Source organism: Dasypus novemcinctus, chromosome 12, assembly GCF_030445035.2.
Source record: "Dasypus novemcinctus isolate mDasNov1 chromosome 12, mDasNov1.1.hap2, whole genome shotgun sequence".
In the NCBI taxonomy this organism is placed as follows: domain Eukaryota; kingdom Metazoa; phylum Chordata; class Mammalia; order Cingulata; family Dasypodidae; genus Dasypus; species Dasypus novemcinctus.
This window is the reverse complement of record NC_080684.1, coordinates 85059417-85072633: the sequence shown is the minus strand read 5'-3', so window position 1 is coordinate 85072633 and position 13217 is coordinate 85059417. Positions and strand designations below refer to the sequence as shown.

At 37.1% G+C, this 13217-nt stretch overlaps 1 protein-coding gene across 3 annotated transcripts in view; it reads right to left on the bottom strand.

Moving 5' to 3' along the window:
- The window catches only part of LOC101436104 (anoctamin-4), a 336425-nt gene that overhangs the window by 164971 nt on the left and 158237 nt on the right, over positions 1–13217 (bottom strand). For 2 of the 3 annotated variants that reach the window (XM_058308604.1, XM_071219030.1), the window contains exon 3: positions 5547–5651. The exons of the other annotated variant lie outside the window; for it this stretch is intronic. In XM_058308604.1, the coding sequence (XP_058164587.1) occupies positions 5547–5651 (105 nt within the window). The remainder of the gene's footprint in view (positions 1–5546; positions 5652–13217) is intronic. 3 annotated transcript variants of the gene reach the window in all.

Genomic DNA, 13217 nt, shown 5'->3' with positions numbered 1-13217 from the left:
AAGCCCAGCCAGGAAAGCTGAAGTTCTAACTGTTGTAGTTCTGACAGCAAGCATCTTTCTTCAGCCACAGAAAATTACTTGAACTAGTCTGAGATTCAAAACATGCATCCAAAAACAAAACAAAGCCCGCCATTAAGAAAATAGGAAATTAAAAGGAAAAATGTGTGGTCTTTTCAAAAAATAATTTGAATGGCATTTTCTGGCTCAACAATAACGATGTTTATAAAACAGAGCACGGGCGATGACACAGAGTACTCCAGAGCACACTCTACCTTAAGTTTCTTAGGAAGAGCTTCTGGCTACTATTTCCTTGTTTAGAAAAAGTGGACACCTTGGTTACTTCTATAAAGAGGGCAGATAATGACGGTACTTTTACACAACCCCGGGAATTATATTTAGAGAAGAACTATGTGCCCACTTCAGGCTTTGCTTGGTTACCTTTTCACAACATGAAACGAGGCCAATGGGGTTCTGCAATAACGACCCCCAAAGCCAACAACTCTAACTTCCTCTTCTTTGGATTCACACAGGCGTGGGTGTGAATGCCAGTCCTCCTACTTAGTATTATATTGGATTATTCACCTTCTTCAAGCTTTAATGTCTTTAACATCTTTAACCCTTAAGTGGGGATAATACCATTTCCTGTGCAGGACTGTCTTGAGGAGCAAAGATGAAGGTGGAGACCAACACTTACACAGTGCTTACCACATGCCGGCACGCCTTTACGGGCTTAACATAGATTTACTATAATTATGTGCTGGAGAAAATATGGCTCTTACTGGTACGTGGAGACTGATTAACCATAAGAAAAGTATTTATTGAGAAGCTCTCCCAATTGAGGGTGTCTGAAGAACAGACTTCAGTCCCCCCACCAGCATGGTGGGGGTCTGAGGAGAGACTTCAGCCCACTCCTGAGAGGGGGGACCTTGAATTTACACAGAACTTTCCTAGGCAGCGAAATGATAGATGGTGGAGGGGGTTGAGGGTCCGCGTGAAGTGCAGGGACCGATAGGAAGCCCTAGAGGTGTAACTTCTTCCTGACAGTGACTAGACGATAGTGGGTTAGGGAGTCAGGGTTTTTTGGAACGCTGCAGGAGCAGATGTTTCTTTGTTCTGTAGGAATTTTATCTCCCTCCATATGTAGGTAGGGAAGGTTTCATTTCCCTTTACTCCCATCTCTATGTGGTTTCTTTATTTAACCTGTGGGGAAGTGCTGTACCCTTGGACACGTAGGCTTATGGGGGATGGGGTGGCCTTTCCCCAATGCATATCAGGGGAAACTGAGCTACAGTTGGTTAATTATTGCAAACCTCTAACATTATGTCTCTTCTACAGATTAGAACATTATGGCAAATACAGGTTAAGATGGAATAAAATAATATAGGTAAAAAGTCAACCACAGAGTTACTGGACAAGATTATGTGCTTAATATATTTCAGTCCCCTCCTCCATCTTGCCCCATTTTCCCCTCTGACTGTAAAGATTAAAATAAAACTGGAAATCAGGGCTCAGGAAATTGGATTCAAAATGATTTACTTGGTGTGAGCAAAAAATGACCAAGTCTCCTTAGCCAAAGAAGCATAGACCAACACCTAAGTAGAAATAGAAACAACCATATGATTAACTAAGGACATGGGGCAACACAAGAGAGCAGCAATCCAACAGTCGGTCTAACCCCTGAGTTCTCATTTCAAATGCTACCCTTTATTCTCTCTCACTCTTTAGACCCTAATGATATATTACAATTATGTCTGCCAGGGTATTTTGTCAAGAAAAGACAAACTGAGGCTAAAGGAGGAGGATGAAAGGCTGAGGGTGGAATGAAGAGTGGATTCTAGGAAGGGATGGGCATGGGTAATAATTTTACATCAAAGTATTAAGAGGTACAGTAGAACCTTTGGATGATGAACTTCACAATGGTTTGCTAATATAATAATTTCCCATTCACATACACACAAATGCACCTGCTTCTTGGATGGCAGAACTTTGGGATATGGTTCTCAATCTAATTGAGAATGACAGACTTAAAAATGTTATTTCTCAAAAATGCCCAGATTGTAAACTTTGGTGGGTAAAATGCATATTTTAAAATTTTATTTTAATGGATATAATTGTATGAAATTAAGTAGGCATGCTAAATCTTTAGACTATGAGCTAAGGATTTGAATCTTATTAAAAAACTTGAGTAAGAAGTGCCTATGACTTTGTCATCATTACATTAAGTTAGGTTTATCTCTAAGTGAACATCCTACTGGCTTTGTGGACAATCTAATTTCAGTCATCATTACATTCCCACCCTCCCACCTCATGTATCCAGTTTTTGCAATGGTCTCCGGGTTTTGTAAAGAGCAGAGCGTTTAGTAGAAAATTCTCAGGGGTTTTGTAAAGAGCGTCCCATGCCATATCAGCTACTGTTGAGCTATCCACTTTCCGAGTTTATGGTATAATTCATTCGTTGACTCATTTATTGACCCAATGTTTATTGAGTAGCTGTTATACTCCATGTTCAAGATACTGGAACACAACAAAGAAAGAGGAAGATGAGACAGTCACTTTTCCAAAGTCTCCCAAGTTCCCTGAGTTCCAGAGGATCTACTACGTCATAGGACTGGGGACTTTCTATCATAGCTGGGAGTCTAGATGCCTCAGGTGTAGCTTCCCAGAAACACGACAGCTGTTTCCTCCCTTTCCACTTATCCCACCAGAAGTCATGCTCCCTCTGCAAAATACTCTGTGGGAGATGGCCTCAGGAAACCCCTCCTATCTCTCTCACTGCTTCTAATCCTATCCAACAACTCTCAGCCCTTTGGAAGCTCAGATTTTTCAGAAAACAAAAGCCAGGCACTTTAGGCAACCAAAAAACCCTGCTGAACAAAGGAGGTTGATACTTGGCTGCCATCTTAAGATGGGAAGTGAGGGTTGAGAAGAAAGAAGGAGGGAGAAATAGCATCAAGAAAACACTCACACACATGCAAATACCTTCTTATATTATACTGCCACATATAAATGGCTTTTCCTCAGAAAGCAATCAAGGTGTTTTCACTCTGAACAATAAAACAAAATGTGATCTGTATTGGACTTTGCACCAAATCATGTCATCACTGCTTTAAAGTACTGTGCCTAGTACAGTGCTTGGTACATGACAGGTGTTCCACAAATATTTGATGGGAAGATGGATAGATGGACAGATGAACAAAATAAAACTTTTTTCTTTCTTACATGTTGGACATTGTCATTGGGGAAGCTGAAAAACAATGTGAGTGCTAGCCAATCAGACATATCTTCTTTTGAATAAATGAGGCTATACTTAGGGTATAAACCTATAAGAAAATAATATATAAACGTATTATATAAAGTAGAAGAATGGTGGAGAAATTCTTGCCTCAAGATGCAACAATGTAAGATTTTAAAAATCCAAGATAGTTAATTTCCTAACATTTTAATATTTTTATTTAGCAGAACAAGGGCTGCCCTATGATTAAATATTGATTCCATCACATATTAACCATAAAGTGTTTGGGAGATAGACTGTTTTTTTTTTCAACTGTGAAATGGAGAAAATAGTATCTACTGGTAGGGTTGTTTTAAGAATGACAAAGGGTAGTAGGTGAAAACACTTACATAACAGCCAGTTGAACCTAGACATTCCATAAATGTTTGACACAAACACCCATGCATCCACACACACATTTCTAGCTTGATTTTGAAGGTTATATATATGTGGCCACAAAATTGTAAGAAAACTGTGATATCTTTCCATCAAACTGCTAATTTCAATAGAAATGTTTGTAGGAATTTAGTTAGAGACTGAAGGTAGCTGAATGGAGTAATCTTTCCTACCAGAAATGATGGAGAATGGGAGTCAGCTTCCCAAATAGAATCTGCATAAAATCTTTCTTTCAATGAGAAAATAGTTAGTTCCAAAGCATTAAACAATTCACAAGCCTATAAAAAACTAGATTGGCATTTTTAAAGTGAAGTGATATTCCTTTTCCTATTTTAAAATTTAGATATTAAGCACTCACAAATGTAAATTTCTCTGTTTATAAATAAGTCACCATTCTAAGTTACAGAAAAATTAGCATCAAACACACAAATGTATCTTCATTGACATCCGCTAATAAAAAAGATTGGAAAAATAGTCCCTATTAAACATTTAGTTTAAGTTCATCCAGCCCTAAAAAAATTTAAGTTCTTCTCTAGCACTTGTAAAGAAGCCAGTTTTTATCCTTTATTGAAAATTTTTAAAAATCCTTTGAGCACTGTATAATTTCTATTCTTGCAAATGAAATGAAATAATTGCATAATTTTAAAACTTTCCATAAAAAGTTATTTTCTTTTCAAAGTCTATTAATTTGAATTTGATTCTCCAGTGAAAATTTTTTTCTCATTTATTCATTAGCCTAATAGGAAGTGATTGTCCAACCAGAACAAATAATTGCCCCCCTTATATTGTTCAGTCAAAGTATTTCTCTGAGAAGTAGCCTCATCTTCAATTCCAGGCTCCTTCAGATCAATGTGCTTAACTTCTATACCGAGCAATCTGTGAAGGAACGAAGAGAAGAGTAAGAAAGCCCCAAATCTGGTTTGGCCTCTGTTATTTATTGTGTGACCTTGTCACTTAATTTCTCACACTCAATTATTCCACCTGTAAAGTCAAGAGGAAAGTATTATGACAAATGGGAATAACTACTATAAAAATGCTTTAAGTTCTTCATAAGAAAATACACGTACATATTCAAGGTCTCAAAACTGAGAGTAGCACAAAAATAATTCAGTGTTTTTTTATACAATGCTTTTCAACTCTCAATCCCTCAAATCCAATATTATACCATAGTATTCTCTATTTCAAGGAAGTATCATTACCTAGAATTAGTGATTGATATTAACACAAATTTTAATGACTTGGAATATGATACCGTGTCACTCATACACATTGCAAATTTCTAACTTTGGTAAATGCACGGATCATGATACTTTTACAAGTGAAGACTATAAAACACAAATAAAATAGTCTGAGAAGACCAAACCTTGATTAATCAAAATGCTCAGAAAGGAGGGCTGCACTTCTAGGACTTGGCTACTATAAATTACTCCAGATACTCATTTTGGAGAATAAATTCCTGATTCCAATGTATTCTACTAACATTTACTTCTTACTCCTTATATTTAAAAGGAGGAACAGTATTCTGGTTTCTTAAAGACTTTTCTTAATTTGATTATGATTAACCAAAGAATCTAAAAAAATACAAGAACAATTTAGTTACTGTTATACCACACTAAATATACAGAATATATAATTCCACTAGTTTTTCTACATGGCTTCTTCAAACACCCTAATATGATGTGATTCCATTTCACAAGTTAAACCCCAATATCACTGACCATCTATTCTCAAAATTATTTTGCACAGTATCTCTTTTAAATAATTCATTTTATTTATTTTTTCACAGCAAGGCATCTAAGGTTTCTAGTTTTATTACCCCTCCCAAGTATTATTATAGTTTTTCCTTTTATGGTGAATTTAAAATTTGAGTGAGACTTACTTTCTTGGATTGCATTAAGAATCTCTGAAAAGTCCACATCACTCTTTGGGCCGTCAGGTAGTATTTGCATATCCAGCTGGTAGCCTTGCAAATCCACACCTCCTTCTAGAGAAATGAAAGATATTCATGGAGTTTGCACTGATTATCAGAGAACCCAGCATCAGGGTCCCAAGGAGAAGCAATGTCAAAATCCAAAATGAACAGCCAGCTGGTTTGCCAATAATCTTCCCTCTTGATCAAATTACTTAAAAAAAATGAGGGCCATTTTCTCCTTTTGGGATGAAGGATATTCAGTTGTCATTATTTTGCAATATTGCATTCAGTATTTCCAATGCAAAAATAAGGAATCTACTGTGTTTTTTTTTTTAATAATGCCACATATTTCATAGTATTTATTGGTAATTTCTGGGTAAAGAATTTAACCATTTAGGCTCCACCCAAGGACAATGAAAATTATTTTCAACTTCCACACTGATAAAAAGTGACATTCAACACATCAGCTCCTGCTATAGGGCAGTTAGTAAACACCGGCGCTATCTGGAGCTAGCTGAAGCACTTGTTTGGGGGTTCCAGGAGACCAGAAGAGCATCCTGAAACATCCTTGAAGGAATGGAAGGAGGATACTTCCCATCTGCAGAGAAGACTCATAAGTAGAGCACTCTATGCCACAGAGGCTGGTGCCCATCCTCCACGGGAGGTACAAGCCACCTTGGGAGCTGCTCCGTGGCTGGAATTGAAAACTCCACTTCCCAAAAACAGGGGAGGAAGAGATGGTTGGGCACCAATTTCAGCTATTGATGAGGAAATTCAGTGGGCTACAGTATAATCCTGAGAATAGCTAAAGCTTGAGCCTGTCCAAGTCAGAAAGAGGCCAGGAGCCGCCATCTTAACTCTGCACCTGGCACAAGGGGAAGTGGGGCAGACTAAAATTCTCAGTGCTGGTGGAGACCAGCTTCTTCCCATCCAGATCATATTGCAGGTCTAGCCTAGGCCCCAGTGCCACCTCCAGCAGGGAGGAAGCTGCAGTGACCTGCATCAGCTTCTCTGGGAAATTACTGGCCAAGCTGCGAGGCCAGTGATCATCCTACTCTGGTGGCACAAACCACCCCAGGAGCTGTTCTGTGATGGGAATTGGAGGCTCCATTTCCCAGAAACAGGGGAGGAGGAGAGGGTTGGCTGCCCATTTGGCTGCTGATTGGGAGACTTGGCTGGTTAAGAGATAACCCTGGGAACAGGGGTGTGTGAACCAGCCCAAGTCAGAAAGAGGCCACTAGCACCATTTTGACTCTGCCCCCAGCCTGAGGGGAGGCGGGCTGACTGAAACTCTCAGTGACAGCAGGAACCAGTTTCTTTCCCCCAATTCAGCCTACAGCCTGCTTAGGCTTCAGCCCCGTGTCTGGCAAGGAGGAGGCTGAGGAGCCCTGCACCAGCCTGTATAGGTAACTGCAGGGAACTTTGGCTACCATAGACTGAAAATCAGAAGTCTACCAAGGCAACTGTGGTCATCTTGGACCTGTACTGCATAGATTGCTGCCCACACCTGCAGCTCCATCACTGCTCCAGGCAGGGGAGAAAGGAATATGAAGCTTCATCAGTCTCTCTGGGCAACTACAGTCTAGGCCTGCACATGGGTTAGTCCCCATAGCTGTGACTTTGTCCCTACCCCTGGCAAAGGAGAAAGTTGGAAGAAGCTTCATTGGTCCCTGGTGCAATGAGGGCAGCTTGAGCTTCCACAGCTTACAGCACCAACTACATGCTTGGCTCCTACTGCACAACCAGCAAGGGAGAAACGATAGGAAGCCCTAAACTAAAGACAAAAACTGCACTCAGAATAAATATTCTAGTAAGCCAGATGCCAAGACACCAACAAAAAATTACAATCCACACCAAAAAACAGAAAGCTATGGCCCAGTTAAGGGAAAAAGATAAGTTTCCAGATGACATAAAGGAGTTGAGACAACTAATTATAGATGTTCAAACAAATCTCCTTAATAAATTCAATGAGATGGCTAAAGAGATTAAGGATATTAAGAAGACACTGGATGAGCACAAAGAAGAATTTGAAAGCATACATAGAAAAATAGCAGATCTTATAGGAATGAAAGTTGCAATCAATGAAATTTAAAAAATATTGGATTCATATAACAGCAGATTTGAGGAGGCAGAAGAAAGGATTGGTGAGCTTGAAGAAATGGCCTCTGAAAGTGAACATACAAAAGAAGAGATGAAAAAAAGAATGGAAAAAAATTGAACAAGGTCTCAGGGAACTAAATGACAGCAAAAGGCATGCAAATGTACATGTCATGGGTATTCCAGAAGAAGAGAAGGGAAAAGGGGCAGAAGGAATATTTGAAGAAATAATGGATGAAAATTTCTCAATCTTATTGAAGGATCCTTCTTGGATCCATGTCCAAGAAGCACAAAATACCACCATCTGAAAAGATCTGAATAGACTAACTCAGAGATGCATACTCATCAGAAAGTCAAATGCCAAAGACTGAGAGAAAATTCTGAGAATAGCAAGAGAAAAGCAATGCACAACATATAAAGGATACCCAATAAGATTAAGCGCTGATTTCTTACCAGAAACCATGGAGGCAAGAAAACAGTGATCTGATATATTTAAGATACTACAAGAGAAAAACTTCCAGCCAAGAATCTTATATCCAGCAAGACTGTCTTTCAAAAATGACAGCGGGATTAGAATATTCACAGGTAAACAGAAACTGAGAGAATTTCTAAGCAAAAGACCAGATTTTCAGGAAATACTAAAGGGTGTGCTAGAGCCTGAAAATAAAAGACAGAAGAGAGAGGGGCCTGGAAGAGAGTCTAGAAATGAAGATTATGTCAATAAAAGTAACTAAAAGTGTCAAAAGAGTGGTGAAAATAAAATATGACCGATAAAACTCAAATAGTCAGGAATAAATTTAACCAATGACGTAAAGCACTTGTATTCAGAAAACTGCAACTCAAAGTTAAATAATTCAAAAAAAGCCCTAAATAATAGGAAGAATATTCCATGCTCATGGATTGGAAGACTAAATATCATTAAGATGTCAATTCTACTCAAATTGATATACAGATTCAAAGCAATCCCAATAAAAATTCTACCAGCATTAAAAAATATAATTGAAAACATGATCATCAAATTTATTTGAAAGGGTAAGGAGTCCTGAATAGCCAGAAACATCATAAAAAGGAAAAGTGAACCCTCATCTCCAGACTTTAAATCATATTACCTAGCTATAGTGGTAAAAACAGCATGGTACTGGCATAAAAACAGACACATAGACCAATGGAACCAAATTTATGGTTCAGAAACAGACCCTCACATGCATGGTCAAGTGATTTTTGACCAGTCTGCTAAACCCACACAGCTCAGGCAGAACAGTCCATTCAACAAATGGTGCTGAAAGAATTGGACATCCATAGCTGAAATAAGGAAAGAGGACCCCTATCTCACACTTTATTAAAAAATTAACTCAAAACCTAAAAATAAAAGCAAGAACCATAAAACTTCTAGAAGAAATTATAGGAAAATATCTTCAAGGCCTTGTGGTATGTGGTAGATTCTTAAAGGAGATAAGGAAAGGACTAGGAGGACTACTGACATTTAATGTATGTAGAAGTTTTAATTTGCTTCACTGTAAAAATGTGGAAATATATAGAGTGGATGGTAACACATAGTAACAGCTAGTTTATAAATGGGGATATGGCTGAAAATGGTAGTCTAGGTATGTAAATGCCAAATGACAGAATGCTAGAGAATAATCTACGAACTGAACAGCACGGTAAACCAAGAGGTGGATGAGAATTCTGGTTGATGGTACAGATGCAAAGAGTGTCTTTTGTGAGCTAGAGCAAATTGTTGGGAAATGAGAATGTGGAGAAGCATGGGAAAAATACAGCTGGAGTGACCTATGGACTGTGGTTAGCAGTAATAATATAATATTCTTGCATCTATGCGAAAGATGTACTGTGTTGATAATGAGGCAGTATGGAAAATGTGAGCCAAATGTACACTATGGACATGGTAACTATCAGATGACATTATCTTATCCACAGCAACTCTTGCACCACATTGTGGTGTGTTGATGGAGGAGTGTTGTTTGGGAATTCTGCACATGTGCATGATTGTTTGATAAGTTTACAACTTCTGTCATAAAAAATATATTTTAAAAATAATAATAGGGTGGGTTGGGGAAAAAACACACCAAATGTAAGATAAGGACTATGATTAGTAGAAAGATTTTGACAATATTCTTTCATAATTTGTAACAAATGCCTCACGACAATGCAAGGTGTGGTAGAGGGTTTATGTATGGGACCCCTTGTATGATGTTATGCATGTCTGCTTTGTAAGTTCACAACTTTTACTGTACACTTAATTGTTTATGTATGTTCATATATAAATGATGTAAAGATAATAATAATGGGGTTGGTTGGGGGAAAATACTTTGGTTAGTAGTAATATTTTGACAATGCTCTTTAATCATTAGTTAAAAAGGTTTACCTGTATGATGTTATATATGTTTGCTTTGTAAGTTCACAACTATTATTATACACTTATTATTTATGTATGAGTGATACACTTCAATAAATAATTTTTTTTTAAAAAAGTAGCTCTGTCATTAACAATAATAAATCTCTAAACACTACTGAAAGTAATCACTAAGAACATTTCCAATTTTAGGAGTTTGGAGGGGCTAAATGCCAGGGCTAAAATAAATGCCCTAGCATCCAAAATTTTTGTAGAAATATCCTTCCATAAACCCAGGAATTATTCTTAGCTGTGGATAAAATTTTAGTTAAATCCCTAAAACTTAAGAATAAGACCCAGTCACTGCCTTACAGAGACATCTATTATAGGAGTGAAACGTACACAAAAAATTTAGCATAGTAAAAGGTAAGCTTTAGGAGGGGAGGGGCTTTGCATGCTACAACCTCAGCATTTAGAAAAGTGCCTTGCACACAGTAAGCCCTCGACAAATACAGGCTGAATGAGCAAGTGAGGCTGCGCGGTAATTGTGAAGCAAAAGCACTATCGCTTAGCTTCTACAAGTTCAGATTCTGGAGTCAAACAGACCAGCATTCAAATTCTTATTTGCTGACAGGGAACCTCTCTGAACCTTAGTTTTCTCATGTATAAAATAGGGATGATAACAACAGCCTCACAGAGCAGCCGTGAGGATTAAATGTATTAATGCATGAAAAGCTCTTAGCTGTCACAGAGCACTTGATAAATGGAGTCATTGTTATTATCATCCGCAATGATTTATTAAAGCAACACTAGCATTTACACAGAGAACATCTAGCTATAGACTAATGAGAAGAAAGTCAGCTCCTAGGGACCCAGCATGCATGACAGTGAGTGCCAGGCACTGCTGTTTAACACCGTGGACACAGCAGTGAACTTTTCAAACACCTGCACACAGTTGCCCCACTGCAAAGTCTGAAGGTACTTGTGAGACTGAGTTTCTCAGATCGGACAGAACACAGATGCCTTTCTGCTGGTCAGGCCATGGTGTGGACCGTGGGGTGCGGGGATGCCCAGAGATGTACTTGCCAAATGCAATGGATGTGTCATGATGATGGGAGGGAGTGTTGCTGGGGTGGGGAGAGGTGGGGTGGGGGTGGTAGGGTTCAATGGGACCTCATATATATATATTTTTAATGTAATATTATTACAAAGTCAATAAAAAAAAAACCTAAATGGAAAAAAAAAAAAAAAAGAATAAGAATGGTTAGTTAGCTTTTCATTCCATGCCAGTTACTTCAACTGGGTAGGGAAAAGTTTTGATGCCTTTCAACACCTACAAAGGCTAGCCTCTCTTGTTCTGTTCAGTGGCCAAAGACCTCACAGTGACAACAACAACAAAATTAACAAGAACATTCAATACCGCCCATGGGTGCTGTAATATTCACTTTCTATCTATGATTTCATATAATCTTTACTGCAACCTGAAAGAGAGGTTCAGTGAGATGGAGCACTTAGTCATAGAGAGTACTTAGTAATGGTAAAGATGCAATACCAATTCTTGCTCTTAACTGGTCTCTAATTCCACCCAGATCCAAGTGGCCACAAATACAGGCTGTTGTTTGGATTTAGCAAATATTTCCATGTTCTATTATTTCAGACCAGGTAAAAGCCATTACTTAACATAAAAAGAAATGTCTACCTAAATAGACTAATAAAAAGAAGTGCAATTTATTTATGTGCTGTTTGTCATAGTCAGGCACTTTTGATTACTAAATAATTACAAACTGTATAGACTTTTAATAATTTTTAAAGCTAGAAGACAGTATAAGAAGTCACAAAAAAAGCAACATAAAAGAGGCATGCAGGTCATTCTCCCTTTAGAGAATATTTAATGACAAGGGGAAAATGCTCAAAATACAATGAAAAAGTGAGGAAAATAGATAAAAGGATACAGATACAAATATATCTGAAGTACACTTTAAAACATCCGGGCATTTATATGACCAGGAAAAAAAAAATAATAGGAAGAGAAGCCTTCAAATGGGTACACAAGTTATCTCTGAGCTGTAAAGTTATGTGTAGATTTTGTTTTATTCATTATCTTTTGTATGTTTTTCACAATAAATATGTATTTATAAGTTTAAAGCCACTTTTATAATTTTAAACTGTAGGAAAATAAATATTTAGAGTTCAGTAATCAAGACTTAAATCATAAAGACTACAGGCATTAAACCACAGATATTACTCAATTAAAAATAAAAGATTTAAAAAATTAACGCAAATCATAAAATGTGTAAATCAAACAGTTCCAAATTGCAGAATGTACCTTTTTTTTTTTATGGTAAACATCAAGATCACATTTAGATTCCCTAATATCTAAGGTATTTTTCTTCCTCTGACCTAAAAGAATAGAAAATATACTTTCATAAAGTATGATATAATGGTCTGGAACTTTTGGCAGTAAGCTGTTCATTAATGTCTAAAATGACAAGGTAGGAGATAATGTAAAACAAGAGCTTTTATAAACTTTCCTAAATGGAGAAGTTGATCTGTGGGCTGTTTTCAAATGAATCCTTCAGCACAATCTTCACCTTTAGTACAAGTGAAGGAGACAAAATGACTTCACTCTATAAAACCCTTTATGTCTATTTTGTACTTTTGATTGTTTATGTATTTGTTAATTATTATAGGGTTTTGATGTTATTTATAATAAGTTGAGATCCTCAGTTCTTCCTCTAGTAACAGATGAGTCTTTGGGTCAAAACACAAAGCTCTGAAAAACAAGGCAAGATGGTGAAGATGTCATGATTTCAAACTGAATTTCTTTAAAATAAAATATAACCCTTTTGGGCCTCAATGATTGATATGCAACTAATCCCAAGGAAACTAATCAAATAAGTTACATTAAGGAGGGATGCTAAAAAGATTCGTAAAGATGTGCAAAATATACTGGATAATTAAAAAAAATAAAAAATAGCTACAAAAATTCATGTGACATTTGAATTTTCTTCTCTTCATCATGATTCTGCAGTATGAGTAAAGTTGAAAGTAATTTAAATAAAAGTAACCTGGAAAACAGCACTGTACATTTAATAAAAGATCTTCCAGCAGCTGAGCAAACAATATTTTAAAATTGATTTTAGATTTGTATCTATCTTGCACAGATTTTAGTAAGTGCTTATAAAAGAGAA